Here is a 14,801-nt window from a genome sequence, read left to right on the forward strand (position 1 = left end):
GGGGGGGGGGCAGTTTGTTTTGTTATTGAAGGTCACGTGGCAAGGTGAAGCTCCACCCCCCTCCCCCCGTTACCACCGATTCAACCGTCTCGAGCTCCTGCTCCGGTCAGTTACTACAAAATGGCTGCAGAGGCTCCGCCGCCGACGAGATCCCGCTGAACGCTTCATGGTAGGATTTATTATTCGCTTTAAGCGCTTAGCACCTCAGATTTGCACCTCGTCGCGCTACACTGTAGGAAAAATGCAAGATTTTGAAGCTAATAGTGGCAGCTGGAAAGGGAGTGAATATATTTTCAGCTCAGCCCTCAGTGTTTGACATCAGTGTTGTCTTCGCTGCGAGCGCTTTTATCGCGTTATGGTCCTTATATGTTTTGCCAGTGCACCGGTTACTGACCTTAGCATGGATTTTGTAGGTTTTCTTGACAGTCGGCTACATGCTAACTTGGACCAACCAGCTGCACAGTTCATATGATTCAAGGGCACCCTGTGCTACTGCTCGTTGAGTTGTCGTATTTGTAGTAGCCTGGCAGGCAACGGTTGAACGCTTGCTGTTGCACTGGTGTGCAGGAGAGTTTACATGGATGTTGTTGCAGCTCATTCGCACAAAATATGCTCCGTGCTCACAGAGAGAGCTGCCCGTACCTAACATGCATCACCTGACTGGCAATAAACCCATTAGCAAGCTGAGTTTACCCTCTGAACTTATGTACACATACGGCTGCTTTCCAGTTGCCTTTACTAAGACTATTTGTTGCCTGTGCATCTTTATTCATCCATCCATTCGCCTCTTATCCACCCATTTATTGAACAGCTAGTACTATGGGAACGGCTGACCTTTACTTTAAAATAAATGTTGGCACAGAGGCTGATTTTTATGCAGAAAATACAAGAGCTGAGATTATAACTTTTATCTTGACACAACCTGTAGCTGGACTGCTTAATATTTAATAAACTGTAAATGTAACCTGTCAGTCTAGGGTTAGCGCTGTGTAAACTTTGACATAGGATGCATCAATTGTTGCTTCCTGTGTTCCCTTCACCACCATAGAGACAGCCATCAATGCCCTGTGCCTGCTGCTGCAGCTTGACATCCTGCAGTGGCACACACTCTTCATGGAGAGGGCAGTGTGTGTGGACGGGTAATGCCAGCACCCTGATGCATGTAGAGGGCAGGCTGACGTAAGCTTTGAGGCCCGCTGGTTTTACTGATGTGTTGGAGTCCCTAATTTGGGCCTGGGCCTGGCAAGGGATGAAGTGGCGGTAAAGGGAAGGGGGTGGGGGTCTTTTCTGTCCCTGCCGGGTCAGGGGCCCCAGTCAGCACCCAAGCCTCTGAAAGAGGCAGTGTGTATTCACAGAGAGGCGCCAAAGGGGGCTTGATAACAAAAACAGGCCACTAAATACTGTGATTACTATACAGCTTAGGTCATAGCCCCTTTTTCAGTTTAAAACTCTCGATGGGCTTTTACTTAGCGCTGGACTAGAGGGCTGAGGGGCATTTTGCCAGATTGTGTCATTTGGTTTGGCGGGTTGTTTGGTGTCAGTGATCAGATGCTTAGCTGGAGTCCTCAGTGGAAATGATGAGCTTGCATTCTGTGAAAACCAGTTTATTGCTGTCAATGAAATAAGTTTTTGTTTAAATGTAAAAAAAAGTTGCTAGCTCCATTCATCCTGTGTTGGATTTTGATTGCTTGGTATGAAGTTGGTAGATTTTTGTACAGATTACCTGTTAAGGCTCTTAGTTGTGCACCTATTATTTTCAGTATTAGACAAATTCTCTGTAAGGAGGTGTCAGAGTATTGGCAGTCTTTTTTTTTTTTTAGATAAACAATACTTTGAAACATTTTCTTAATTGTCTTTTGCAGAAATGAAATGCAGTGTGAGCTTTCTCATTTTATGGAGACAAATGTGGAAATATTGAGAAATCTATGTGATTGGAGTTTAATAAGACATTTGTTAGGGATGTTCTTTGATCTCTTGGACTAATAAATTGTCAACTGGGCTCGTGAAAATGTTCCCATTACTTTTGGGGCAGACAACTGACACTGGGACTGGAGGCAGCACCGTTGGAGTGTGGCCATGGAAGTTATTTTAGGGTCTTTTTCAGAGTACCAGGAGTGCAGCATAAGTTTCTTTTTTCCTTGTCGTTAGCCCGGGTCAGAAAGCATTAACATGACCACACTGAGAATAGCTTCAAGTACTTAAGAGACTGCAATCCTCTTTGCACAGCACAAGGACTTTGTCAGTGCTTACCCAGCAGTTTTTAAACCTTCACACCATTTGTAAGGTAGAAGTGACTGCTTGGTCTTTTGCTTTTTGTTATTATTTATTTCTTTATTTATTTCTGTGATTTGTTTGAAGTTGTGCATTTAAAAAAAACGTTTTATCAGTGTAGCAGCTAGTATAAAAACAATGTTGCTCAGAGGTGCAATTGCGCAGATGAGCAGGGGTGCTGCACATTCTGCCATGGCTGTGGCGGCTGCTTCTGTGGTTGCTAGCAAGCGTTCTCCCAAGGGCTCACCGTGCTCTTGTTTGGCTTGAAGCGATGGCATTCCTGGCTCTGTGCCCAGCGCCTGCCGTCTAGCACCCCTTCCCCCATCTCTCTCTTTCTCTCTCACACACACACATACACACACACACACATACACACACAAGCCCCATCAATTGTAGCCCCCTCATGTTCAATGCTTCAGTGTGGGGCACATTCATATGCCCACAGCAGTACCAGTGGCTGTGACAGTTCACCTTGCACACGCCAAGGCTTCTTCCTCTCCATCTCCACTTGATTTTTTAACCAACTTTACACCTGCTTTTATTAGTCTGTCCTCGCCCTCCCGACTGTTTTCCTTTTTTCCTTTTGCCTTCCTTTGTCAGCAGAGTGAGTGTCTGGTTTTAAGAGGGACACGAGCGCTAATCCTGTTGTTCTGACAGGAGGGTGTAATTCCACAACACAGCTGAGCTCATTGGCCTGCGTTCTTCATATCGACACTCACCGTGCTTCCCCGCTACAAACGGCTGTTCATGATGTAGCTCAGCCCGCTACTACAAGTAAACATCAAATCAAAAATGCATTGGTGTAGTCTGCTCTGTGTGATTTTATTTATTTATAGAATAGACTTTTTGTTATCATTATTAATGTTCTAATTTACATTTGAAAGAAGGGATCCTTGAAAATGGATTTATTTCAAAACATCATCAGTAATGCATGGGGGATTAAAGCTGTGTGTTCTGCCTATTCACATAGTGCCATTATATTACCAGAGGTGCAGCAGCATCCAAGTTGGCAGGAGGTACCACTTCTGCATCCTCACCATCAGTCAGTACTCAGTCCAAGGGACACACATCTGCCCAAGCCAGGCAGATGTTTGGAAATGAAACGGCAGCTCACACTGAGAGAGACTCTCTCTGTTCTACTCAGGGACCAAATGTTTCTTAAACTGAAATCATTTTGACGCTTTGCTCAGTACTCTCTGTCCTCATCCGGGTTGGAGGCCGACAGCAGCTCACATTAACTGGAACATCTCTCTTATCCTCTGATCCTTCATAACACAGGCCCAATGATTCCTTTGAAAGGAGCAGCACCCACTATATTTAGAATGGCAGCTGCACCACCAGGTTCCATATCAGCCTGTTAGAGGTAAAAATAAGTGTTTATTATGTGAATTGGTAGATGGGTGGATGTTTTTGTGTCGATGCAAATTCCAACAGCCTTATCACAGGATCACAATTTAGACTACAGCCTCAATTTATTAGCTCCTCTTTGTTGCTGCTCTTTTGACCCATCAGGACTGGAGTACTGCAAGATTGGCTTAGTTCATTTTACAGCTCCTGCAAACATTGAAGACGTCTGCTGAGCTAGTCAGGGCGCCCAATGTGTGAGTGAGTTATATTGTCTAAAAATAGTAAAGCTTATTTGTTGCTGTTGATACTTACTGACTGATAATACTTTCAGTTTTTAAAAACAAGTTATGATAAAAAAAATCTGTCATTTAAGTGAAAACTTTAAAAGCTGGGAAAAATATTAGTAACATAGGTCACGCATTGTTTTTTGTTGTTACTTTGGTTGATTGGTCAGGCAGTTTATTCAGCATAGCCACATCTAAATCTAAACATGATTTGCTTCTTATTGAAGCAAAGAGGCGAAAATACACTTTCTACCTACAGTGTAATATAATGTGCACAGAAAGTAGAAGGCGCAGGTCCCCCAGAGAGAGGGAACACTAACTCCAGCTCTGCTTCGTACACTGGCCCCTTAGCTCTCATTTGATTCCTTACTTACTGGACTGTGTAACAGTCTCCGCATGTGATGACAGTGTTAAAGCTGATATAAAGTACAAATACTGTGTCACCCTGTGTCACCTGTTAGCTTGCCACACAGTCTAAGAGCAGAGGTTACCACGGCTTCTTGGAGACAGTGGCAGCATTTGCTGTTGTCAAGTTCACAAAGCATTGCTGCACACTTTGTAAGATCAGATTGGAAAATTTAAAACTGTCACAGCCGTTTGTAATTTATAACCTACGATCAGCCTTGCTCCTTTCAGCCATATAGAAAACAAGAGTGACTCATTGTATCCAACTTTGAAACTCTGTACTTCTATTAATCATCTTGAATTACTCAGGAATTACTCAGCTTAAACAGCTGAACAGTTTTGCTAAGTCCTATCTCTAGATATTCAAAACATACTGTATGTTCAACATAATCCAACACCCCCACCTCTTCTTCTTATTCATTTATGGCACTTGTGGTCTTGGAAATAAGATCATGGATCTCACTGAAATGAGATAATGGGGGAAGGAAATGTTTTAATCCTACAGCATTTCAAAGATGGCACTCAAAAACTTTTAGAGCTGCAACAATTAGTCAATTAATCGGTCGATTAATCAAAAACTAATTTGAAATTCTCTGGTTTCAGTTTTTCTTTGCTTTGTGTCACTGTAAACTGAAAGTCGTTGGGTATTGGACTGTTGGCCGGATAAAACAAGACGTTTAAAGATATCAACAAAGACTGGGAAAATGTGATGGGCATTTTTCACTGGTTTTCACTGGCATTTTATTGACCAATAGATTAATCGAGAAAATGCTTTGTAGATTGTCGATGATGACAATAATCATTAGTCGTACCCTGAGTTTGTTTGCAAGTGTAAGCTCAACTGAATTTTCTCATTACTGTGGTTGTTGTTTTGTAACTTTTTTTTTCTAAATGTTCCTTCACAGTTTTGGTTGACATTCGACATCAAGGTCAAGCGAAAGCAGTCAGGAAAAGGGAAAAAGAACACCGTTTTTCTAGTTTAACCCTCTCCTGAGTCTGTACTCTCATGACGTGTTCCAAAGAACTGTCTCAGTTTATGAACAGGAAGCTCAGATTTGTACTTCAACATGTGGTGCTCGTCCAAGTTCATCCTTCTTCTCAGTATTCCAATTCTATTATCAAACCTCCACAAACAAACTGATTTCAGCGCATTGCTTAAGGGCGCTGTCTGTCTCCACCTGACTGCTCACCAGGGCCTCAGGGAGCGCTTGTTGCCAGGCAATGGCACACACACCGCTGTCGCCTGCAGCAGCATAGGCTTGTCAGGAGAAAAAAGCTGATGGTTTTATGTACAATCTCACATTTAAGGTTCAAAGAAACTGATCCCAGTGTATGTTTTTTTCGAGGGTAGTTCTTCTTCCATTATTCCTTAACTATCTTTTATTTAATTATTTGTTTTTCTGTGTAGAGGACTGGGATTGATACAGACTAGCTCTGAGCTGGATGCACTTGCATATGAAACAATGGAGCTTTGTTGGGTGGTTTTCAGCTTGTATGTGTGTCTGTTGTGAACATGCTTCCTCTCCAGACTGGGTACTGAAGGTGTAGTAGGTTTTAGAGAGTTTGTCAACAGGTGAAAGGTGGACATAAACACATCTACAACCCTGAATACTGACTTTTTTTTCTGTGGTCTGCCCCCACATTAGTTATGTTAGGATCTGTTGCTCTGGCTGGGTGTAGAGACTAAAGAATGGGGGGCCCATCTCATTGGTCCTCACTATACTAGACCTGCAAGGCCTCCTTAATGGTTTCCAGAACCAATCCCACCACTAAGACCACCAAACGAAAGCACATACTCACACACAGTTTAAAACATCACAGTTTGTCAAGAAATATGCAGCTTAAGAGTGAAGTGCAAAACAAACACACATTCTTCTGTCTGGTGGTTGTATTACTACTGCATGTGATTTTGTGTGTTACAACAGCAGCCAACACAGATTTTACCTTGGAGAGCAACAACTGAACAATGCAACTAAATGAATGTAAAAAAAAAAAAAACTGCAGGTGTTCACCTGCTAAGATACAGTACCTTTCTCATTAGCTGGTGGTGTTATTAAAACCATGTCCATCTCTCTCTTGCTCTTTGTATTTAAGCTGTGAGAAGAAGCCAAACACACGAGAAGAGAACCATTTGATGGAAGATAAGAAAAAGAAAAAGCAAGAAGAGAAGAAAAAGAAAGAAGCCGCTCAAAAAAAGGTAAGCTTGTGGTCTCTTTTGACACTCACACTCATCTTTTACCTTTAATTATTTATTCCTACTGTTTTGTCAGAACAAACAGGTGAGATAGAGTGAGCCTCATTTCAGTGCTGGTTCATGTTTGGCCAACATCCCCCAACAATGAAAAGAAGCACCACCCGGGCAAAATTTCCACTTCCTTTTTTCTCAGCCAATCATAGACAAGGCTGCTGTGAAGCCCTGTGCACTATTTTAAATGTTAGGTGGTGCACAACCAAGCGTGGCTCTCGAGTGTGCTCAGGTGTTTTCTCTGCAGTTACATCACACTGATCACATGCCTAATGAACACATGCATTTTGTCATGTGTGTTTCCACAGGAAGTATTAACCAGAACTTAATGTAGTTGTTATCCCCATCGTTACCATGCACCCCCTCACTCCTACCCCTCCTCTTCACCGTTTCCTTCAGTGTTAGCTTAACAGGTTAGCCTGCTGTTCTCAGTAGTGTGTAGTCTGCAACCTTGGGCCTTTTTGTCAGTGCTGATAAAAGTATGTATTGTATCTTATGAGAGGTGCATTTGTATTATCTATTTTACTCTCTCTCTCTCTCTAGCTACAGGCCCAATGAACCCTTTCACCCCACTGAGCAGTAGGAATGAACATGAACCTCTTTCAACAGATGAGCAAAACCAGCCCCTGAACATTTTGTTCCGATTGCCCTGGCTAGTTGTGCAGGTGGCGAGCCAGCTAATGCGACTCAGACGTTGATGGTGCTTTCACATTGAGGCCCACAGTTTTCACTTATACATGGAAAAGATGCTTATTGCATCATTTTATGTTATTCTTTCTATTGCTAATATATATTTTTCTCCTTTTTCAGGCCACAGAACAGATAACCAAAGGTGAGTTGTGGCTACTTGTATTTAACTTTTATTAATGTATTTTGTGCCACCCATATAAAATTGGTACTTCAATCAATTTTTTAATTAAGCATGTTTTTTGCCTGCAAGGATAAATCTACCTTTGTTTACTGTTACAACGTGCTGTACATGAAATAACACAAGGCTTGTTTTTCTGTGTTGGGAAAATTATACTATGTCCAGTTTGTCTGCCACAAGCTTTGCCATGAGTTTGTGCCATGATGTTAGGGAAGCTGATTTTGTTGGTGTGTTAATTTGTGTATCCTTAGGATTCCTTTTTTGCCACTGAGACTCAATTTGCCCTCTGCTCACTGCTCTGCGATTTGTATATGAAGCAGACAAACATCTTTAACTGAGAACATTAGCAGCAGCCAGGTGGTCCATACTACCTGAGCCAAAATGGAGGCCAGGTGCCCATACAAGACTAATAAGGAGCGTGGGGATATTGCAGCTGCTACTGGGGCCTCCCTATGGGCTCCTCAGGCATACCTAGGAGGGTATAGGTGAAAAGAAGAAAACAGAGCGAAATAACCACCCAACAAACAAGTGAAAGAGAGGTGAATAAAGTTGAGTAAAAGGTGACTTCTGTAGAAAAGAGGGTGCTTAGCTTGCAGGTTTGGCACTCCAGACATCCTCTCTTTGCCAATACTACAATACAATACCCCTACAAATAGGGAGGGGTGGGTAGACAGTGGTGGGCAGTAAGTTAGCACAGGAGCAGATCTTATTGTCAGTATAAGCACACAGATGGAAGATGGAATTAATGTCTCGTAAGCAACATGCAGGGCGAATTCTGATTAGAACTTCTGGTAGACGTTGGTGGATTGGCCTTAGTGCAGTTTTAATGACAGCAACAGAATAGACACCTAATTACTAATGAGTGTATTTGTGTATTTGTGCCCAAAGCTCTGCTCAGACAAATGTGTTTGTCATTTTCTTAGCTAGTTTTGTCTAAATCAGTTAAAAGGAGTAAGTTGACTTGTGTTCTCTCCTTGTGGCGGCATAAAACTGTGAACTCTGCCGTCAAGGGTCAGCGCCTTGACCTCCCTCTCTCTCTCTGAAGGATGAGTTAATGAGACTGTACTGTCACAGAGGTGCCCCCTCCTACCCCTTATTCCTCTTGTCTCAGTCACCCTCAGCCCTTCACAGTTTGCTGCACTAATGAATGTGATCTGGGTTAGCTGTGTTAGTATTCTCTTTGTCTCTTATCTACTTTGTGTTGTTTCGCTGCATCTGCAAATTGACCTATATACTCCACTTTTCTCCCCATCTTCAAACTAGGCTGTGATTTGCACAATTATTCTCTTGGCTGCTGCTCATAACAGCGATGTGCCATGACCTCAATTTACTGTGATCTTCACTCCCGTTAAATGTCAGATTTGACTTTATAGCACACTGTACATATTTGTGTACTCCATTGTGCCCATATCCATCATCTCAGACCATGTGTGCAGTATTCTGTTCCGCCTGTTCTCGACAAAAGACACTGATAGTAGAGGGTTTGAATTGTAGGATTTCTTATGAATATGCTGATTTTTATTGAAAACCTGTTACAGGGTAGGAGGAGCCCTTAAAGAATTTTTATAAATGTTATTGTGATGCCAAATGTACTTATTTTACACAAATGACTAAAGACTAATGGCTCAGTCACCATAAAAAGCAGACATAAAGACCAACAATCTGAAAAAAAAAATCACTTTTTTGACAAAATTAGTGATTAATTGACTAATCAACAAAGGGAGACAGATTGTCTGTGATACTAATGCATGGTACACTGGGAACTAATTAGGAGAACAGGGCTAGCATGGATGCTGAATAAACAGGCATCCATACACAGGAGATCTCCAGGAAGATCCCAAGCACCATAGTAACGCTACACCACCTCCTGTCTAGTCTAGCAGAGAGGTCCACCCAGGGACCAACAGGAGGAAGGAGCAGAGGGAAAAGGTAGCAGAAGTTGCACTGTGAGGAAAGAGTTGGGATCAACTGCTGTGGTTGCATTTGTGCAAAGTGCAGGGAGGTGGCTACTAAAACATTGTGCCTTAGGTTGATTTGAAAGAGCTGGAAAAAGGCATGTGAAGCAAAAGAAACAGACGGAGCCGTGTGAAACTGTGAGAATGCACTCTAGTTTCCTGTTTGCCGGCACAGCTGAGGGGGCCCTTTGTAGGATATTTCTACTGGCTCGTTTCTGTGACACACACACACTCACTCTCTCTCACACACTCTCCCAGTCCCCTGATGTGACTGGCAAACATCAGCAACATATGAACATCTTGTGCCTCTGCAAACACACAAATATAGTTCTACCTTACTACTCACAGATAATACACAGAACCCTCTGCCCCACTGGCCCACACTGACATTGTTGTGAATTTCATTAGCAAATGCAGCACATTCACCTCCAAATACCAAAATACCTATGAGGGTGCTTTCACACCTAACCTGTTTTATGTACTCAAATGTTGGTGTGTTAGTGCAGTTTGTTTGGGCTGGTGTCAAAGCTGTATGTTGAAATCTGTTGTGGACCAAACAGCTGAACCGAGAACACCTTAAAAGAATTGTCTCGGTCTGCTTCCATATGAATTCTGATGCGCTTCGTTTGTGGTTTGAAAGCAAAATGGAGCAATCACAGGATTTTATAGTGGTAGATATATATATATATATATGATTTTAGCATGATGTGATTTCAAAACCTCAACTACTATTAAATCTATCTGCTCATCATGAGCTGTTCAGGGATTTATTTTAAATTTTAAATTATCTGTGTAGGTGATGTTTTTGCAAATCATTTGGCAACCACAGCAACACGTATGCAGGTCAACACATGATTTATCAGGAGATTAGAAACAAAGTGACTTCTCAGTAATTATGCCCCCACAATAGTACTGTAAAAGATCTGGTCATCATTATTCATGAAATGAGCTCGAGTAACATTCTCAGCTAATTGTGCACGTAAATCAATTATTTCTTCTTGAACTCTTTGTGACACCAGCGCAGATAAATAAACCAGGATTTCCCCTGTGGGCTCATCTAGTGCTGATGATGTAGGATGACAGTCACCAAAACTTTCCAATCAATGAGTAACCTGTCAGTCTGTATAACTTCATGCTTATAGCGGTTTGTTATTTGTAAAGAAATTGCACTCTAAACACAAAGTGGACCGGAACTTTATATCTTTTTATCTCTTGTTCCAGACAAATTGAACTGAAGTCAAGTTATGTATGTCTTGAAAATTCAGTTTCCTGGGGAAAAAAATGCCTTTATTGAAAACTCAATTTACAATTTATAAATGTCAAATATTTTTCTCTTGCCTGCCGTAGGCAAAAATGTGAGCTAGCTGAGTCCTTTTTTTGGAGTTTGAGTCAGCACCATCAGGTCTTCATCAAACACTGTCACAACTGCTGCTGCAGTAGCTCAGAATGGACAAGATTTTAGCAAAGTTAATTAATTAAGTTAATTTCACTACATCTAATGAATCTTCTTTTTAGTACAAACCTTATCTGTGTGTGTGCTAAACAAGTTGTAACTTCCCAGCCTTGAATAGTCAGTTCCTGTGTCGTACCACTAACCAACCCTCCTCAGGAAAGTACCACATTACAGAGGCATGAGGCAGCAGAGGCCTTCTGCCATCAACAAACTGTACTTGAATTAATGTCTAAGGGTTAATGAGCTATGTTAATGCTGTGCATTTTTATCCCTATCAAAGACGGGGGGCCAACGTACATACACATCAAGGCGCACATTTACATAGTGCAATAAAAGATAACATTATTATAAAGTAGTGTCAAGGCAGTAATTTCATAACAGATTAATTTGCAGTTTCACATTCCCTTAATTATGGCCAGCGCTTTGTGTTGGAGAGTCATAAATTGCGATGCGATCAGGGGGGGAATTTATACCAGTGTGCCTCTTGTCATCACCACCGCCTCTCTCACACTTCTTATCCCAAGGAGCACAGTGATTAACTACATTTTAAAGAGCAACTGTAGTAACGGCTCGATTGTGCCGTTGTGGAGTGATGCACTATAAATTATGCATATGAGCCTATTGTCAGTAAATATTTTGTCATTTCAGTATTTTAAATTATCATTAAGACAACTGACCTGGTCTTTTCAAGGTACAGTTTCTGTTAGTCAGGTTGTTAAATGTCTAAAAATATATTTCTGACAAATTAAGTTTTTTCAGTTCTATAATGTCAATGAGATAGTCTGATTGAAACAAACAGCTTTAACTATTGTACAATATAATAAGATGTTTGTGGTATTTTCCCACAGAAAAAACTGCAGCCTCTTACAGCTTCTGTTTGAGGCTGTTATTGTGGTCTCAACCTTTTTTCAGTACCTCATGTTGGCCCAGTGGGCACTACACAGGTGAGAAGGACAGGACGTTCCACTCTCTTTCACACATCACTTCCTCTAAATCATAACAGAGAGTGGAATCTGGTCTGGCTGCAGCTGTTGGCACAAAAGGCCATGGACATGGCAGTGATGAGTCCAGGGAAGCTGTCTGTCTCTGTTCTCTGTCTGTCTTATGAGAGCAGCAACCCTCCTCTGCTCCATCAGCCAGCTTAGACTGTAACACGTCTGCAGGTTGATAATAGTTCTGTTCAGAAACACTTATTTGAAGACAAGAGTGATTGTTGCTGATGAGAATAACGGATGTTGACTCACAAAGTGCTTTTAAATAGAATTTTTGTCAGTGTTGCATGTGATGCAGCAAGGGAGGGTTTTCCCTTTTAACTACAGTGTCGTATTTATTCACTTCTAATTAAGCCTTTTAATCTTCTCTCTTATGAGGTGCGCTGCTCACATCTTAAAGCCCATAGGAAGAAAGGAATGGAGAACCCTAAAGACGTGCTTCCCTTCCTCACTCACGAGACACTGGTACTTAGACATCTGATAAGGATCTAGTAATTTCCATGTTTCCCTTTTTACTTTAGTCAGAGTGTTCTCTGTTGGCAGCAACACTAGCTATATGATACACTTGAAATAAAGTGGGATGGCCTGCATCCTATGTAATTAAAAAAAAATTGATACACATGGATGATAGGGCTGTAGTCACCTTTTTACTCAAGAAAAATGATTCATTTTGTGTTGGTTTATGGATTTGGATTCAGTGTGGGTAACTCAATCTGATCATCATCATCTCATTTTGTCATAGGATTTGTGACTGTGTGGTCAGTTCGTCTTAAGGGATACTATTCTATTACACAAAAAAACATGTCTGTCAAACTATAGATCATGTCTGTTGTTAGATAGATAGATAGAAGGCAGTACCGGAGGTCATGCAGGTATCCTACTGGACACTGAGCAGAAGTCACTCTGTTGAGAACAACATGATGTTCTGTACATAGTTTGTTTTTTTGTTTTCAAGCCTCACCTTGGCTGATTAAAGCCTCAGCTATAAAGAGTTTATAACCACCCAAAAAATGAACTTTTACATGCATCTGTGTACACTCCAGAGCAAGGCGACCCACTTCCATGAATGGAAAGCAGAGTCAGCATGGTGCTATTATTAAACCTCTAGGTAGAAGTGCAGTGATAGTATTGGAATAGGCAGTGATCCATCTCCCATGTACTTTTACTCAGGTGTACATTTGAAGCTGTGCCAGTATCAATACTTGTGATAAGTGACTTGCTCTTTGCATAAAATTTTGTTGGAATGCATTAAAACATTGGTATGAGCAGCACCTTTGGTTTAGAAAAAGCCACGGCTCAGGATTCTGTGTTACTGTCATGTTGTTTATAACCTATAAGGGAGCTTTCACTTTATCAGTCACCACTGCTTATATTTTTGAACACCGATGTCCATTCAGGAATTTGTAATTTGATAATTTTTTTCAGTACAGGGCATCATTACTGATCTAACTGACCAGAGTATTGCAGGTACTTGAAATGGTTGTAGCACTGGCCCATGTATTTATGAAAGTATAAGTTTCTCCTGTTGGTCCTGAGTAGTTGCTATCTGTGCACCTCCACTCGTAAAACTCACATGCAGAAGAGGATCCTTTATCTTCAAGGTCATGTGGCCTGTTTTTTTTGCTTTTACCCAAGAGAGACTGGGGGGTGGGGGTGGCGCTGTCAATGCTCTCCACCCCATTCTTCTCTTCTATCTACCTTCAACTCTCTGATATCTTCCAAGGCAACCTCCCCCATCCTCTAGGTCTTAAACAGTCAAGACAAGTGTGCTATCATCTTCTCTCTCAGAAAATTAAGACCCCTTTAAAGTGGAAAATGGGATGTCTTCCTCTGCGTGAAGCACACACAGCCCCAAGGCCACGGTTTGATGTGCATCTTTGATGAAGTGGGAATTCTCCTGTGCACCCGCACAGCTGAGGACTGTGTTTTTGCAAATAGGCTGTCAGAGAGAGTGACTCTGATCTCTTTTTACTCTATTTCACTTTTTTTCTTCAAAGCACTGCCTTGTGAGACTTAAAAGGGCTTAATAAGCCACACCTTGTCAGTGCCAGAGGTATTCAGTTGTTTGTTTTTGTCTCCTAATCCCCTTCCTAACCCAGAATCAATCAAAGATTTTGATCATTAACATAATTACCTCCGCCAAGGAGGTTATGTTTTCACCCAGATCTGTTTGTTGTTGGATTGTTTGTTTGTTTGTCAGCAGGTTTACACAAAAAGTACTGAATCAATACTCAATTTGCACTAAACCTAGCGGAGGGATGGAGCATTGGCTATGGAAGAACCCACTAAATGTTGGTGCTAATCTGGTCAAAGAGGTGGATCCATAAATCACCATCACTTTCCTAAATATTTTTTGACATTTTTGTCAATTTCTCAGGAAATAATGTTTGAATCTGGATGTAAAAAATCAGACACATTTATGGTGTTGAGAACTCTAACTTTGCACAATTTGGTGTGGATCCAGATAATAATCCAGATCTGACAAACATGAGTTTGGCCTTGGCAGTGGTATTTGTTCTACTGAGTCCCATTCTGGTTGTAGATATGTGATCATTTTACTTTAATGTTCAGTCACTGCACACAGGACTTCCATCACTCTTGAAAATAATTCATCATTGTGGCACGGAATACTATAGGCAAGTAGTAGTCTGATTGTAAGCGGATTTACAGCCAAGCTGGTTTCAGGCAGTGAGACTCGATCCCACAGTGGAGCACACAAGGGGGTGGAGACTGTCTTACACATACACGCACACACACACCATTCTGTTCATCACTCACCCTCCCTGCTCTACCTCCTTCCCTTGCTCTGGTACATTCAGCTCTCTCTCTTGTTCTCCCTACTCGTCTCTTCCCTCTGATTGGCTGACAGAGCAGCCAGCCAGCTTCCCCCTTCCCCCCAGCTTCCAGAAGAATCTACGTCACACATCAGAGAGTCCCAACTGTATAACGATCGCCGATCGACGATAACTATTATTATACAC

General features: G+C 41.7%; 1 protein-coding gene across 1 annotated transcript in view; it reads left to right on the top strand.

The window, feature by feature from the left end:
• The first annotated feature begins 64 nt into the window (after positions 1 to 64).
• tnrc6c1 (trinucleotide repeat containing adaptor 6C1) overlaps positions 65 to 14,801 on the top strand; it is a 43,827-nt gene continuing 29,090 nt past the window's right edge. Inside the window, exons 1-3 of the mRNA XM_087170760.1 lie at positions 65 to 169; positions 6,402 to 6,504; positions 7,363 to 7,384. Coding sequence (XP_087026886.1) covers positions 6,442 to 6,504; positions 7,363 to 7,384 — 85 coding nt within the window. The 5' untranslated portion in view covers positions 65 to 169; positions 6,402 to 6,441. The remainder of the gene's footprint in view (positions 170 to 6,401; positions 6,505 to 7,362; positions 7,385 to 14,801) is intronic.

Source organism: Seriola lalandi, unplaced genomic scaffold (genome assembly GCF_002814215.2).
Source record: "Seriola lalandi dorsalis isolate HSWRI2012SDOR001 ecotype SW California unplaced genomic scaffold, Sedor1 jcf7180002054958, whole genome shotgun sequence".
Classification (NCBI taxonomy): Eukaryota; Metazoa; Chordata; class Actinopteri; order Carangiformes; family Carangidae; genus Seriola; species Seriola lalandi.